The sequence below is a fragment of the Nerophis lumbriciformis genome, linkage group LG17, assembly GCF_033978685.3.
Source record: "Nerophis lumbriciformis linkage group LG17, RoL_Nlum_v2.1, whole genome shotgun sequence".
Lineage (NCBI taxonomy): Eukaryota > Metazoa > Chordata > Actinopteri > Syngnathiformes > Syngnathidae > Nerophis > Nerophis lumbriciformis.
The window spans coordinates 4,976,079-4,990,000 of NC_084564.2; the positions used below are offsets into that span (position 1 = coordinate 4,976,079).

Genomic DNA, 13,922 nt, shown 5'->3' on the forward strand with positions numbered 1-13,922 from the left:
GTCGTCAAAAAGCATGTTGTTTCAACGTTGTGTTTGTGTTGTAGAATATTGGTTGGGAAATGACCAAATTTCAATGGTCAAATCAACGTCAGAACCCAATATTGATTAAACGTAGAAAAAAAGCATGTTGTTTCAACGTTGTATTTGTGTTGTAAAATATTGGTTGTAAAATGACCAAATTTCAATGGTCAAATTAACGTCAGAACTCAACATTGATTAAACATCAAAAAAAGCATGTTGTTTCAACGTTAGGTTCAAGTTGTAAAATATTGTTTGGGAAATAACCAAATTTCAATGGTCAAATTAACGTCATAACCCAATATTGAATAAACGTAGAAAAAAAGCATGTTGTTTCAACGTTAGGTTCAAGTTGTAAAATATTGGTTGGGAAATGACCAAATTTCAATGGTCAAATCAACGTCACAACATGACATTGATTAAACGTCGTCAAAAGGTATGTTGTTTCAACGTTGTATTTGTGTTGTAGAATATTGGTTGGGAAATGACCAAATTTCAATGGTCAAATTAACGTCAGAACCCAACATTGATTAAACATCAAAAAAAGCATGTTGTTTTCAATGTTAGGTTCAAGTTGTAGAATATTGGTTGGAAAATGATCAAATTTCAATGGTCAAATCAACGTCAGACCCCAACATTGATTAAACATCATCAAAAAGCATGTTGTTTTCAACGTTGTGTTTGTGTTGTAGAGTATTGGTTGGGAAATGACCAAATTTCAATGGTCAAATCAACGTCAGAACCTGACATTGATTAAACGTCGTCAAAAACATGTTGTTTCAACGTTAGGTTTGAGTTGCCCAACGTCAGAAACTAATTGAACAAGTTCTCAAGGTTGTTTCAATGTCTTGTGCCTTCTGCTTTTATGCCAGCGAGCCGCGGGCAAACCAAGCGTCTTCTCCATGACAAGACGAGCGTGACTCTTGTCAGCAGTCTGGTGTCGCCGCTCCACTTCCTCTTTGGGTCTGCAAGCCGTCCTGCTTGGCTTTGACTCGAGCGTCCTCGTTCCCTCTAATGCACACCTGCTCCTGCGCCACGTGTCCCCCCCGGCACGGTGTCCAGGCCGGGGGGTGTGGTGACGGACACGAGCCTCTGTCTCGCCGACAGCTTCCTGAGGAGCGACTCTCGGAACGTTTGGCACATGAGGAAGTAGATGACGGGGTCGAGGCAGACGTTGAGGGCGGACAGGAAGAGCGTTCCCTCCTTGAGGTGGAAGAGCCAGAAGCGCGAGGCCTGGTTGAAGCCCGAGTCCGGCATCTGGCTGAGCGTGTAGGGCACCCGGCAGACGTGGTAAGGCACGAAGCACACGAAGAAGACGGCCAGGAGGCAGAAGATGCTGCGGTTGGACTTGCGGCGCACGTCGGCGCTGTCGCGGCGCACCCTGCGGTACGACTGGCGCAGGCGCCGGGCGATGGAGGCGTAACAGAAGGCCAGAACCAACAGGGTGAGCCAGAAGAGCACCACGCTGAAGTGGGCGGTCGCCTGGTGCCACTCCACCCCCAGCGGGCTCTTCAGCAGCATGCAGTTCCAAGAGCTCTCCTCGTCGCCCGGCTGGCTGGTCAGCAAGGCGTTGGGGAGCACGCAGAGGAAGAGGAGGAGGCTCCAGCTGAGCAGCGCCACCACCCTGGCCACGCCCGCGCTCTGTAGCAGGAGGGCCGGCCAGGCGCGTCGCACAATCTTGACGTAGCGCTCCAGGCTGATGAGGCCCATGAAGAAGATGCACACATACATGGACGAGTAGAAGAGCACCGAGGTGTAGCGGCACAACGCCACCTGCAGGTGCCACCCGCCCAGCCCCAGCTCCACCGCCACCCTGAAGGGGAAGGTGGCCAGCATGAGCAGGTCGGCCACCGCCATGTTCTTCAGGTAGACCACCAGAGCCGAGTCGTTGGGAACTCGGAAGAAGATCCAGGCGGCCACGCCGTTGAGGGGCACGCCCACCAGGAAGATGACGAAATAGAGCGAGGGGAGCACCTGATGGGTGAAGACGCTGCCGAAGTCGGACTGGTTGGCGGGGAGGCCGGTGGAGTTGATGCCGTCCATCCCTGAGAAGTGGAAAGTGGAGAGTGAAAACTTCTCAACAAGTCAAATCTATCAATTAAACGTAGCGCAGCGGTCTTTAACAGGGGTCTTGGCCCCCTAGGGGTGGCTCAGAGGTACTACAAGGAGGGAGTGTATATAGTTTTATATTATTTTAGATAACTATATTCATTTTAGCATTTAGGATAGCTAGCAAATATCATGCTACTCCCCAGCTAGCGATTATTACGCTAGTGCCTAGCTAGCGATTATTACACTAGCCCCTAGCTAGCGATTATTACACTAGCCCCTAGCTAGCGATTATTGTGCTAGTCCCTAGCTAGCGATTATTGCGCTAGTCCCTAGCTAGCGATTATTGCGCTAGTCACCAGCTAGCAATTATGGTGCCTGTTGCCAGCTGAAGATAATGGTTCTAGTTGCCAGCTAGCAATAATTGTGCTAGTTGGTAGCTAGCGATTATCATGCTAGTTGCAACTTGCTAGTTAGCAATAATCACGCTAGCTGCCACCTGGTGGTTATGGCGCTAGTTGCCAGCGAGCAATTGTTGTGCTAGTTGCCAGCTATCAATTATGGCGTTAGTTGCCAGCTAGCAATAATCGTGCTAGTTGCCAGGTAGCGATTAATGCGCAGGTTGCTAGCTGGCAATTATCGCACTACTTGCCAGATAGCGGTCATCATGCTAGTTGCCAGGTAGCGATTAGCACTCTGGTTGCCAGCTAATAATTATCGCGCTAGTTGTCAGCAAGCAATTATCACACTTGCTGCCAGCTAGCAACCATCACGCTAGTTGCCAAGTAGCATTTAGCATGCTATTTGTCAGCTAGCAATTATAACACTTGTTGCCAGCTAGCAATTAGCCCTGGTTGCTGTGACCAATTATCGTGTGAGTTGCAAATTAGCAATCAGTGCGCTATCTGCAAGATAGCAATTGGCGAGCTAGTTGGCAGCTAGCAACTATCGCGCTAGTTGCTAGCTAGCAATTAGCACCCTTGTTGCTGTGAAAAAAGTCGTGTGAGTTGCAAACTAGCAACTAGTGCGCAATTTGCAAGATAGCACTTAGCGAGCCAGTTGGCAGCTGGCAATTACCGCGGTAGTCGCGAGCTAGCAAGTATCGCACCAGTTGCCAACTAACAATTTTGGCGCAAGTTGCCAGCGAGCAATCATTACGCTAGTTGCCAAGTATCAATTAGCATGCTAATTGTCAGCCAGCAATTATCACACTTGCTGCCAGCTAGCAATTATCGCGCTAGTTGCTAGCTAGCAATTAGCACCCTAGTTGCTGTGAAAATGATCGTGTGAGTTGCAAACTAGCAATTAGTGCGCTATTTGTAAAATAGCGATTATCGCACTAGTTGCTAGTTGGCAATTATCGCACTAGTTGCTAGTTGGCAATTATCGCACTAGTTGCTAGAGGGCAATTATCGCACTAGTTGCTAGTTGGCAATTATCGCACAAGTTGCTAGTGGGCAATTATCGCACTAGTTGCTAGTGGGCAGTTATCGCACTAGTTGCTATTGGGCAATTATCGCACTAGTTGCTAGTGGGCAATTATCGCACTAGTTGGTAGTTGGCAAATATCGCACTAGTTGCTAGTGGGCAATTATCGCACTAGTTGCTAGTGGGCAATTATCGCACTAGTTGCTAGTTGGTAATTATCGCACTAGTTGCTAGTGGGCAATTATCGCACTAGTTGCTAGTGGGCAATTATCGTACTAGTTGCTAGTGGGCAATTATCGCACTAGTTGCTAGTGGTCAATTATCGCACTAGTTGCTAGTGGACAATTATCGCACTAGTTGCTAGTGGTCAATTATCGCACTAGTTGCTAGTGGTCAATTATCGCACTAGTTGCTAGTGGGCAATTATCGCACTAGTTGCTAGTGGGCAATTATCGCACCAGTTGCTAGTGGGCAATTATCGCACTAGTTGCTAGTGGGCAATTATCGCACTAGTTGCTAGTGGGCAATTATCGCACTAGTTGCTAGTTGGCAATTATCGCACTAGTTGCTAGTGGGCAATTATCGCACTAGTTGCTAGTGGGCAATTATCGCACTAGTTGCTCGTTGGCAATTATCGCACTAGTTGCTAGTGGGCAATTATCGCACTAGTTGCTAGTGGGCAATTATCGCGCTAGTTGCTAGTGGGCAATTATCGCACTAGTTGCTAGTGGGCAATTATCGCACTAGTTGCTAGTGGGCAATTATCGCACTAGTTGCTAGTGGGCAATTATCGCACTAGTTGCTCGTTGGCAATTATCGCACTAGTTGCTAGTAGGGCAATTATCTCACTAGTTGCTAGTTGGCAATTATCGCACTAGTTGCTAGTGGGCAATTATCGCACTAGTTGCTAGTTGGCAATTATCGCGCTAGTTGCTAGTGGGCAATTATCGCACTAGTTGCTAGTGGGCAATTATCGCACTAGTTGCTAGTGGGCAATTATCGCACTAGTTGCTAGTGGGCAATTATCGCACTAGTTGCTCGTTGGCAATTATCGCACTAGTTGCTAGTGGGCAATTATCTCACTAGTTGCTAGTTGGCAATTATCGCACTAGTTGCTAGTGGGCAATTATCGCACTAGTTGCTAGTGGGCAATTATCGCACTAGTTGCTAGTTGGCAATTATCGCACTAGTTGCTAGTTGGCAATTATCGCACTAGTTGCTAGTTGGCAATTATCGCACTAGTTGCTAGTTGGCAATTATCGCACTAGTTGCTAGTGGGCAATTATCGCACTAGTTGCTAGTGGGCAATTATCGCACTAGTTGCTAGTGGGCAATTATCGCACTAGTTGCTAGTGGGCAATTATCGCACTAGTTGCTAGTTGGCAATTATCGCACTAGTTGCTAGTGGGCAATTATCGCACTAGTTGCTAGTGGGCAATTATCGCACTAGTTGCTAGTTGGCAATTATCGCACTAGTTGCTAGTTGGCAATTATCGCACTAGTTGCTAGTTGGCAATTATCGCACTAGTTGCTAGTTGGCAATTATCGCACTAGTTGTTAGTGGGCAATTATCGCACTAGTTGCTCGTTGGCAATTATCGCACTAGTTGCTAGTGGGCAATTATCGCACTAGTTGCTAGTTGGCAATTATCGCACTAGTTGCTAGTGGGCAATTATCGCACTAGTTGCTAGTTGGCAATTATTGCACTAGTTGCTAGTGGGCAATTATCGCACTAGTTGCTCGTTGGCAATTATCGCACTAGTTGCTAGTGGGCAATTATCGCACTAGTTGCTAGTTGGCAATTATCGCACTAGTTGCTAGTAGGGCAATTATCGCACTAGTTGCTAGTTGGCAATAATCGCACTAGTTGCTAGTGGGCAATTATCGCACTAGTTGCTAGTTGGCAGTTATCGCACTAGTTGCTAGTGGGCAATTATCGCACTAGTTGCTCGTTGGCAATTATCGCACTAGTTGCTAGTGGGCAATTATCGCACTAGTTGCTAGTTGGCAATTATCGCACTAGTTGCTAGTGGGCAATTATCGCACTAGTTGCTAGTTGGCAATTATCGCACTAGTTGCTAGTTGGCAATTATCGCACTAGTTGCTAGTTGGCATTTATCGCACTAGTTGCTAGTGGGCAAATATCGCACTAGTTGCTAGTGGGCAAATATCGCACTAGTTGCTAGTGGGCAAATATCGCACTAGTTGCTAGTGGGCAAATATCGCACTAGTTGCTAGTGGGCAATTATCGCACTAGTTGCTAGTTGGCAATTATCGCACTAGTTGCTAGTTGGCAATTATCGCACTAGTTGCTAGTGGGCAATTATCGCACTAGTTGCTAGTTGGCAATTATCGCACTAGTTGCTAGTGGGCAATTATCGCATTAGTTGCTAGTGGGCAGTTATCGCACTAGTTGCTATTGGGCAATTATCGCACTAGTTGCTAGTGGGCAATTATCGCACTAGTTGCTAGTTGGCAATTATCGCACTAGTTGCTAGTTGGCAATTATCGCACTAGTTGCTAGTGGGCAATTATCGCACTAGTTGCTCGTTGGCAATTATCGCACTAGTTGCTAGTGGGCAATTATCGCACTAGTTGCTAGTTGGCAATTATCGCACTAGTTGCTAGTGGGCAATTATCGCACTAGTTGCTAGTTGGCAATTATTGCACTAGTTGCTAGTGGGCAATTATCGCACTAGTTGCTCGTTGGCAATTATCGCACTAGTTGCTAGTGGGCAATTATCGCACTAGTTGCTAGTTGGCAATTATCGCACTAGTTGCTAGTAGGGCAATTATCGCACTAGTTGCTAGTTGGCAATAATCGCACTAGTTGCTAGTGGGCAATTATCGCACTAGTTGCTAGTTGGCAGTTATCGCACTAGTTGCTAGTGGGCAATTATCGCACTAGTTGCTCGTTGGCAATTATCGCACTAGTTGCTAGTGGGCAATTATCGCACTAGTTGCTAGTTGGCAATTATCGCACTAGTTGCTAGTGGGCAATTATCGCACTAGTTGCTAGTTGGCAATTATCGCACTAGTTGCTAGTTGGCAATTATCGCACTAGTTGCTAGTTGGCATTTATCGCACTAGTTGCTAGTGGGCAAATATCGCACTAGTTGCTAGTGGGCAAATATCGCACTAGTTGCTAGTGGGCAAATATCGCACTAGTTGCTAGTGGGCAAATATCGCACTAGTTGCTAGTGGGCAATTATCGCACTAGTTGCTAGTTGGCAATTATCGCACTAGTTGACAATTATCGCACTAGTTGCTAGTTGGCAATTATCGCACTAGTTGCTAGTGGGCAATTATCGCACTAGTTGCTAGTGGGCAATTATCGCACTAGTTGCTAGTTGGCAATTATCGCACCAGTTGCTAATGGGCAATTATCGCACTAGTTGCTAGTGGGCAATTATCGCACTAGTTGCTAGTTGGCAATTATCGCACTAGTTGCTAGTTGGCAATTATCGCACTAGTTGCTAGAGGGCAATTATCGCACTAGTTGCTAGTGGGCAATTATCGCACTAGTTGCTAGTGGGCAATTATCGCACTAGTTGCTAGTGGTCAATTATCGCACTAGTTGCTAGTGGGCAATTATCGCACTAGTTGCTAGTGGGCAATAATCGCACTAGTTGCTAGTGGGCAATTATCGCACTAGTTGCTAGTTGGCAATTATCGCACTAGTTGCTAGTTGGCAATTATCGCACTAGTTGCTATAAATAAAGTTGATTTGATTTAGTTGCCAACTAGCGATTAGCAAGACTATACTACAGTATTTAAATATCCTAGTATTTCATAGCAAGGTGAAAACCGACTCGCATCCAAATTACGATTCTTATTCCTACTTATTAATCAAATTAAATCAAATGTATTTATAAAGCACATTTAAAATTGACCACAGGGGGAGCCAAAGTGCTGTATAATATGCAGGTTAAAAGATAACACAAGAAAAACGAGCAAACACAACACAACACAAACACAACACGATAAAAAAAAACAAAAAACACAAAGGAGATAAAAAAACAAAAAACACAAAGGAGATAAAAAAAAAAAACAGCGAAATTCGGGAGTCTCCCGGGAAAATCGTGAGGGTTGGCAAGTATGGCGTTGAGGCGGAGCGCATAGTTTAACCGGACACTGAGTGGGGATATCAAACAGGATCGGCATTTGAGCCGAGAACACAGCGTCGCAACTGTCCAAATTAGAAACACACAAACCATGCGAGAGCACTAAATCGTAATTATGAAGAATCGATTTTAAAAAAGACATTTTTAAGCCATCTCCCCGTGTACTTGCTGCGTGGACACGTCACACATCAGCGGCCAAGAAGAGCTTTTGTAACATGCTTGGAAAAAGTTTCATTTGGATTCATCGACCAAACAATATATTGTGAGAATGGCTTTCAATCAAGAATCAAATGTGAATAAAGTGGTGGAATGTTATTATAATGTTCACAACCCTACAAAGTGCATTTAGTTTCGTTTAAAAGATCGTTTTAGACAGGCGATATACAAACCCCGTTTCCATATGAGTTGGGAAATTGTGTTAGATGTAAATATAAACGGAATACAATGATTTGCTAATCAACTCATATTCAATTGAATGCACTACAAAGACAACATATTTGATGTTCAAACTCATAAACTTTTTTTTTTTTTTTGCAAATAATAATTAACTTAGAATTTCATGGCCAAAGTAGTTGGGAAAGGGCATGTTCACCACTGTGTTACATGGCCTTTCCTTTTAACAACACTCAGTAAACGTTTGGGAACTGAGGAGACACATTTTTGAAGCTTCTCAAGTGGAATTCTTTCCCATTCTTGCTTGATGTACAGCTTAAGTTGTTCAACAGTCCGGGGGTCTCCGTTGTGCTATTTTAGGCTTCATAATGCGCCACACATTTTCAACGGGAGACAGGTCTGGACTACAGGCAGGCCAGTCTAGTACCCGCACTCTTTTACTATGAAGCCACGTTGATGTAACACGCGGCTTGGCATTGTCTTGCTGAAATAAGCAGGGGCGTCCATGGTAACGTTGCTTGGATGGCAACATATGTTGCTCCAAAACCTGTATGTACCTTTCAGCATTAATGGCGCCTTCACAGATGTGTAAGTTACCCATGTCTCGGGCACTAATACACCCCCATACCATCACACATGCTGCCTTTTCAACTTTGCGCCTATAACAATCCGGATGGTTATTTTCCTCTCACGACGTCCACAGTTTCCAAAAACAAATTCGAAATGTGGACTCGTCAGACCACAGAACACTTTTCCACTTTGTATCAGTCCATCTTAGATGAGCTCAGGCCCAGCGAAGCCGACGGCGTTTCTGGGTGTTGTTGATAAAACGGTTTTCGCCTTGCATAGGAGAGTTCTAACTTGCACTTACAGACGTAGCGACCAACTGTAGTTACTGACATTGGGTTTCTGAAGTGTTCCTGAGCCCATGTGGTGATATCCTTTACACACTGATGTCGCTTGTTGATGCAGTACAGCCTGAGGGATGGAAGGTCACGGGCTTAGCTGCTTACGTGCAGTGATTTCTCCAGATTCTCTGAACCCTTTGATGATATTACGGACCGTAGATGGCGAAATCCCTAAATTCCTTGCAATAGCTGGTTGAGAAAGGTTTTTCTTAAACTGTTCAACAATTTGCTCACGCATTTGTTGACAAAGTGGTGACCCTCGCCCCATCCTTGTTTGTGAATGACTGAGCATTTCATGGAATCTACTTTTATACCCAATCATGGCACCCACCTGTTCCCAATTAGCCTGCACACCTGTGGGATGTTCCAAATAAGTGTTTGATGAGCATTCCTCAACTTTATCAGTATTTATTGCCACCTTTCCCAACTTCTTTGTCACGTGTTGCTGGCATCAAATTCTAAAGTTAATGATTATTTGCAAAAAATAAATAAAATTTTTGAGTTTGAACATCAAATATGTTGTCTTTGTAGCATATTCAACTGAATATGGGTTGAAAATGATTTGCAAATCATTGTATTCCGTTTATATTTACATCTAACACAATTTCCCAACTCATATGGAAACGGGGTTTGTAAGTAGGGTTAGGGTCATCTCTCCATCACTTTGGGGGTCCCTGGCCTGGAAAAGGTTGAAGACCCCTGATGTTGGGCGTGAAATGTGACACGTGTCCTTCTTCCTTGAACTTGCAGCCAGCAAAGAGTTGGAAGTAAAGGTGCACAGGTGGTCTTTGTCATGGCCGTCCAACACACACTTCCTGCTGCCCTCGTCCACAGGTGGACAAACATGACCCCCCGCGGGAGAGACAGTCGGGGTGATTGTCCTGCTGCCAAGTGACTACTGCACATGGTAAACAAACAGCAATTATGGGATGTGGTCTATTTTGGACTTCTTCACAGCTGTCCCACTAGGGACGTTCCACATGTCCACACCTTCTGTGTCTCTGCTTCAGATGCCTTTTTTTTTTTTTGCTACTTCCTGACCCACTTTTAATCATTTTGCAATGCAGTCTGCTTAAAATGATGGAAAGCGCCACTCTACATAGCAACTGACGCTGTGGTCAAAATTGGAATAGCCACAAAACACATTTTAAGATATACAAACACCCTACTGCCATCTGGCGTCCAAAGTGGGTAGTGCGCCCTAAAAAAAACATCCAAAATCCTCCATCATGGTTTTAGCAGAGGTGGGACCAAGTCATTGTTTTGCAAGTCACAAGTAAGTCTCAAGTCTTTGCCCTCAAGTCCGAGTCAAGTCCCGAGTCAAGACAGGCAAGCCCCGAGTCGAGTCCAAAGTCAAGACTGGAAAGTCTCAAGTCAAGTCCTAAGTCCTGCATTTTGAGTTTCGAGTCCTTTCAAGTCCTTTTAACCACAGACTAATATATTAACACAGATTGTGTATGCTTTTCAAACGCTGTATTTATTTATTAAAACAAGTGCATTTTAAATTGCAGGAAAGAAAATTGTGCTGACATTGCACTTTATAATAGCACTATTAACCAGTCATTTTAAACATTAACTCATTCCTTTACGGAACAAACACATTGAAAAATAAAGTGCAAATGTACTTATTTGTACAAAAGTGTTAACATTGAAAAAACATGACATATACGTGAACATAACAAAAAAGTTGTACTTTTTATATGTCAGGGCCCTATGCTGCATTGCATTTGCAAAAGACCAAATTAGCCAAGAGTCTGTCAGTCATTTGTGCACGATGGGGGCGTAGTATGATGCCGCCATGGCTGAAAACTCGCTCCACTGGAGCACTGGAGGCAGGCACTGCCAAGACTCTCATGGCCACTCGGAACAGTGAAGGAAGAGTCTTCATGTTCAATGCCCAGAACAAAAGGGGGGAGAGAGTTGTTTTGGGTTGGTGCACTACTTGTAAGTGTATCTTGTGTTTTTTATGTTGATTTAATTAAAAAAAGAAAAAAGAAAAAATTATTTCTTGTGCGGCCCGATACCAATCGATCCACGGACCAGTACCGGGCCGCGGCCCGGTGGTTGGGGACCACTGAGGTAAACAACCAACAGTATGTCAGAAAGCTAGCTAAAACGGTACACATATTCATAATATAGTATACATTTTAACTGACCTTTATTTTACTATTTTTGTCTTTTTTTAGGTGGCTAAAATACGCGGTGCTGCTGACCGCCGTCTAACGTTACGTGTGATATATTGACTAACGTAACCCTGCTTAAAAAAAATCACTGAACAAAAAGTATGAATAAGGTAGTGAACTGCAACAGATTCCCGTGTTTGCAATAACGTTATAACGTTAGCAGTGAGTTTACAGCCTCACTGATTTAACTACACAGCAAATAAAAGTCACGTTACTTAGCCAATAAACGTTATCTTACATTCAAAACTTACCGTTCTTTGTGCAACTTCAAATGCCGGACGAAGTTGGAAGTTGTTGCCTCTCCATCAGTCATTTTGGAACCGCATGTGTTGCATACTGCAAACCGTTTTGTGTTGACCACCTCGTAATTTTTATACCCAAACAAAATTATTTTAGGTATCATTTTTTGTTCACTGGCGTGTGGTTTGGACATGTCTTCTTCGTTGGTTGTCCTGCAATTTGATTGGATGAATGCTGTGTGATGAAAACAAAGTAGATCTAATTTGATTGGCTGTTGTACTGAGACCACACCAGCTGACACACGCAACGCTGATAGACAAGTACACAATGAAAAATACGGAGCGCTCCCGGATAACTTTTTCATCTTTGGGTTTTGGGGAAAGTAGCAAGTCATGTCAAGTCATGTCAATTCAAAAGGCTCAAGTCCAAGTGAAGTCACAAGTCATTGATGTTAAAGTCTAAGTCGAGTTGCAAGTCTTTTTACATTTTGTCAAGTCGAGTCTAAAGTCATCAAATTCATGACTCGAGTCTGACTGGAGTCCAAGTCATGTGACTCGAGTCCACACCTCTGGGTTTTAGTGTATATGTTTCTTTTACTTTTTATTCATAGCTGTATGTAGAAGTGTCTGGTTGCATCAGCTCGGCTCTTTTAATGTCTTTAATGTCCTTTGTGGTCTTTCATGTTTGATGTTTCCCTCTTACTCACATGTAAGAGGGATGTGTGCTATGGCGATGAGTTCTTTTTTTCCCTTGACCTCAGTCTGGACCCCCTCTCCAGGGGCCCAGGCTTAGACTTAGACCCCATTGTTTACCTGTATCTCACCTTTTTTGTAAGGGGCGCCGGAAGTTGGCAGACCCGTCAACGATCCTGTTCTGTCTCCCTGTAATGTTTGATCCTGTTCTGTCTCCCTGTAATGTTTGATCCTGTTCTGTCTCCCTGTAATGTTTGATCCTGTTCTGTCTCCCTGTAATGTTTGATCCTGTTCTGTCTCCCTGTAATGTTTGATCCTGTTCTGTGTCCCTGTAATGTTTGATCCTGTTCTGTCTCCCTGTAATGTTTGATCCTGTTCTGTCTCCCTGTAATGTTTGATCCTGTTTTGTCTCCCTGATCCTGTTCTGTGTCCCTGTAATGTTTGATCCTGTTCTGTCTCCCTGTAATGTTTGATCCTGTTCTGTCTCCCTGTAATGTTTGATCCCGTTTTGTCTCCCTGTAATGTTTGATCCTGTTTTGTCTCCCTGTAATGTTTGATCCTGTTCTGTCTCCCTGTAATGTTTGATCCTGTTTTGTCTCCCTGATCCTGTTCTGTGTCCCTGTAATGTTTGATCCTGTTCTGTCTCCCTGTAATGTTTGATCCTGTTCTGTCTCCCTGTAATGTTTGATCCTGTTTTGTCTCCCTGTAATGTTTGATCCTGTTTTGTCTCCCTGCAATGTTTGATCCTGTTCTGTCTCCCTGTAATGTTTGATCCTGTTTTGTCTCCATGTAATGTTTGATCCTGTTATGTCTCCCTGTAATGTTTGATCCTGTTTTGTCTCCCTGATCCTGTTCTGTGTCCCTGTAATGTTTGATCCTGTTCTGTCTCCCTGTAATGTTTGATCCTGTTCTGTCTCCCTGTAATGTTTGATCCTGTTTTGTCTCCCTGATCCTGTTCTGTGTCCCTATAATGTTTGATCCTGTTCTGTCTCCCTGTAATGTTTGATCCTGTTTTGTCTCCCTGTAATGTTTGATCCTGTTCTGTCTCCCTGTAATGTTTGATCCTGTTTTGTCTCCCTGTAATGTTTGATCCTGTTCTGTCTCCCTGTAATGTTTGATCCTGTTTTGTCTCCCTGATCCTGTTCTGTGTCCCTGTAATGTTTGATCCTGTTCTGTCTCCCTGTAATGTTTGATCCTGTTCTGTCTCCCTGTAATGTTTGATCCTGTTTTGTCTCCCTGATCCTGTTCTGTGTCCCTGTAATGTTTGATCCTGTTCTGTCTCCCTGTAATGTTTGATCCTGTTCCATCTCCTTGTAATGTTTGATCCTGTTCTGTCTCCCTGTAATGTTTGATCCTGTTCTGTCTCCCTGTAATGTTTGATCCTGTTCTGTCTCCCTGTAATGTTTGATCCTGTTCTGTCTCCCTGTAATGTTTGTCTGATCTTGAATGGGATTGTGCTGAACATTTTAATTTCCCCTCGGGGATTAATAAAGTATTTCCGATTCTGATATCGACGATACCGACCAAAATTTTACTCGTATCGGAGCGGAAAGAAAATCAGCGGTATCGCACGTCACTATCCAACAACAAACACTAAGCATCATGCAGCAGTGTTGCTAAGTGCTAAACAAAGATACACAAACTACAATCACCTACTGAACAATGTCTGCTCTCACTTGGATGTTTATATCTTCCTGTCTGGATGAAAGATTAATTATAATCCTCACAAAAGTTTAAAAAAAAAAAAAAGGGCCGCAAACGAGCATCCTTTTGTTTCTTTCACACGAAGTTGGATGTCAAAGTTAACCAACTTCTCGGTTTATGTCCACGACCTTCTGCTATCCAGGTGAGAGGCGGGATTTGTCATCTAGAATTAACTTTCACCAA

At 44.0% G+C, this 13,922-nt stretch overlaps 1 protein-coding gene across 1 annotated transcript in view; it reads right to left on the bottom strand.

Moving 5' to 3' along the window:
• Nucleotides 1-832: 832 nt before the first annotated feature.
• Nucleotides 833-13,922, bottom strand: part of LOC133614165 (P2Y purinoceptor 14) — a 14,472-nt gene continuing 1,382 nt past the window's right edge. Inside the window, exon 2 of the mRNA XM_061971979.1 lies at nt 833-2,063. Coding sequence (XP_061827963.1) covers nt 1,030-2,061 — 1,032 coding nt within the window. The 5' untranslated portion in view covers nt 2,062-2,063 and the 3' untranslated portion in view covers nt 833-1,029. The remainder of the gene's footprint in view (nt 2,064-13,922) is intronic.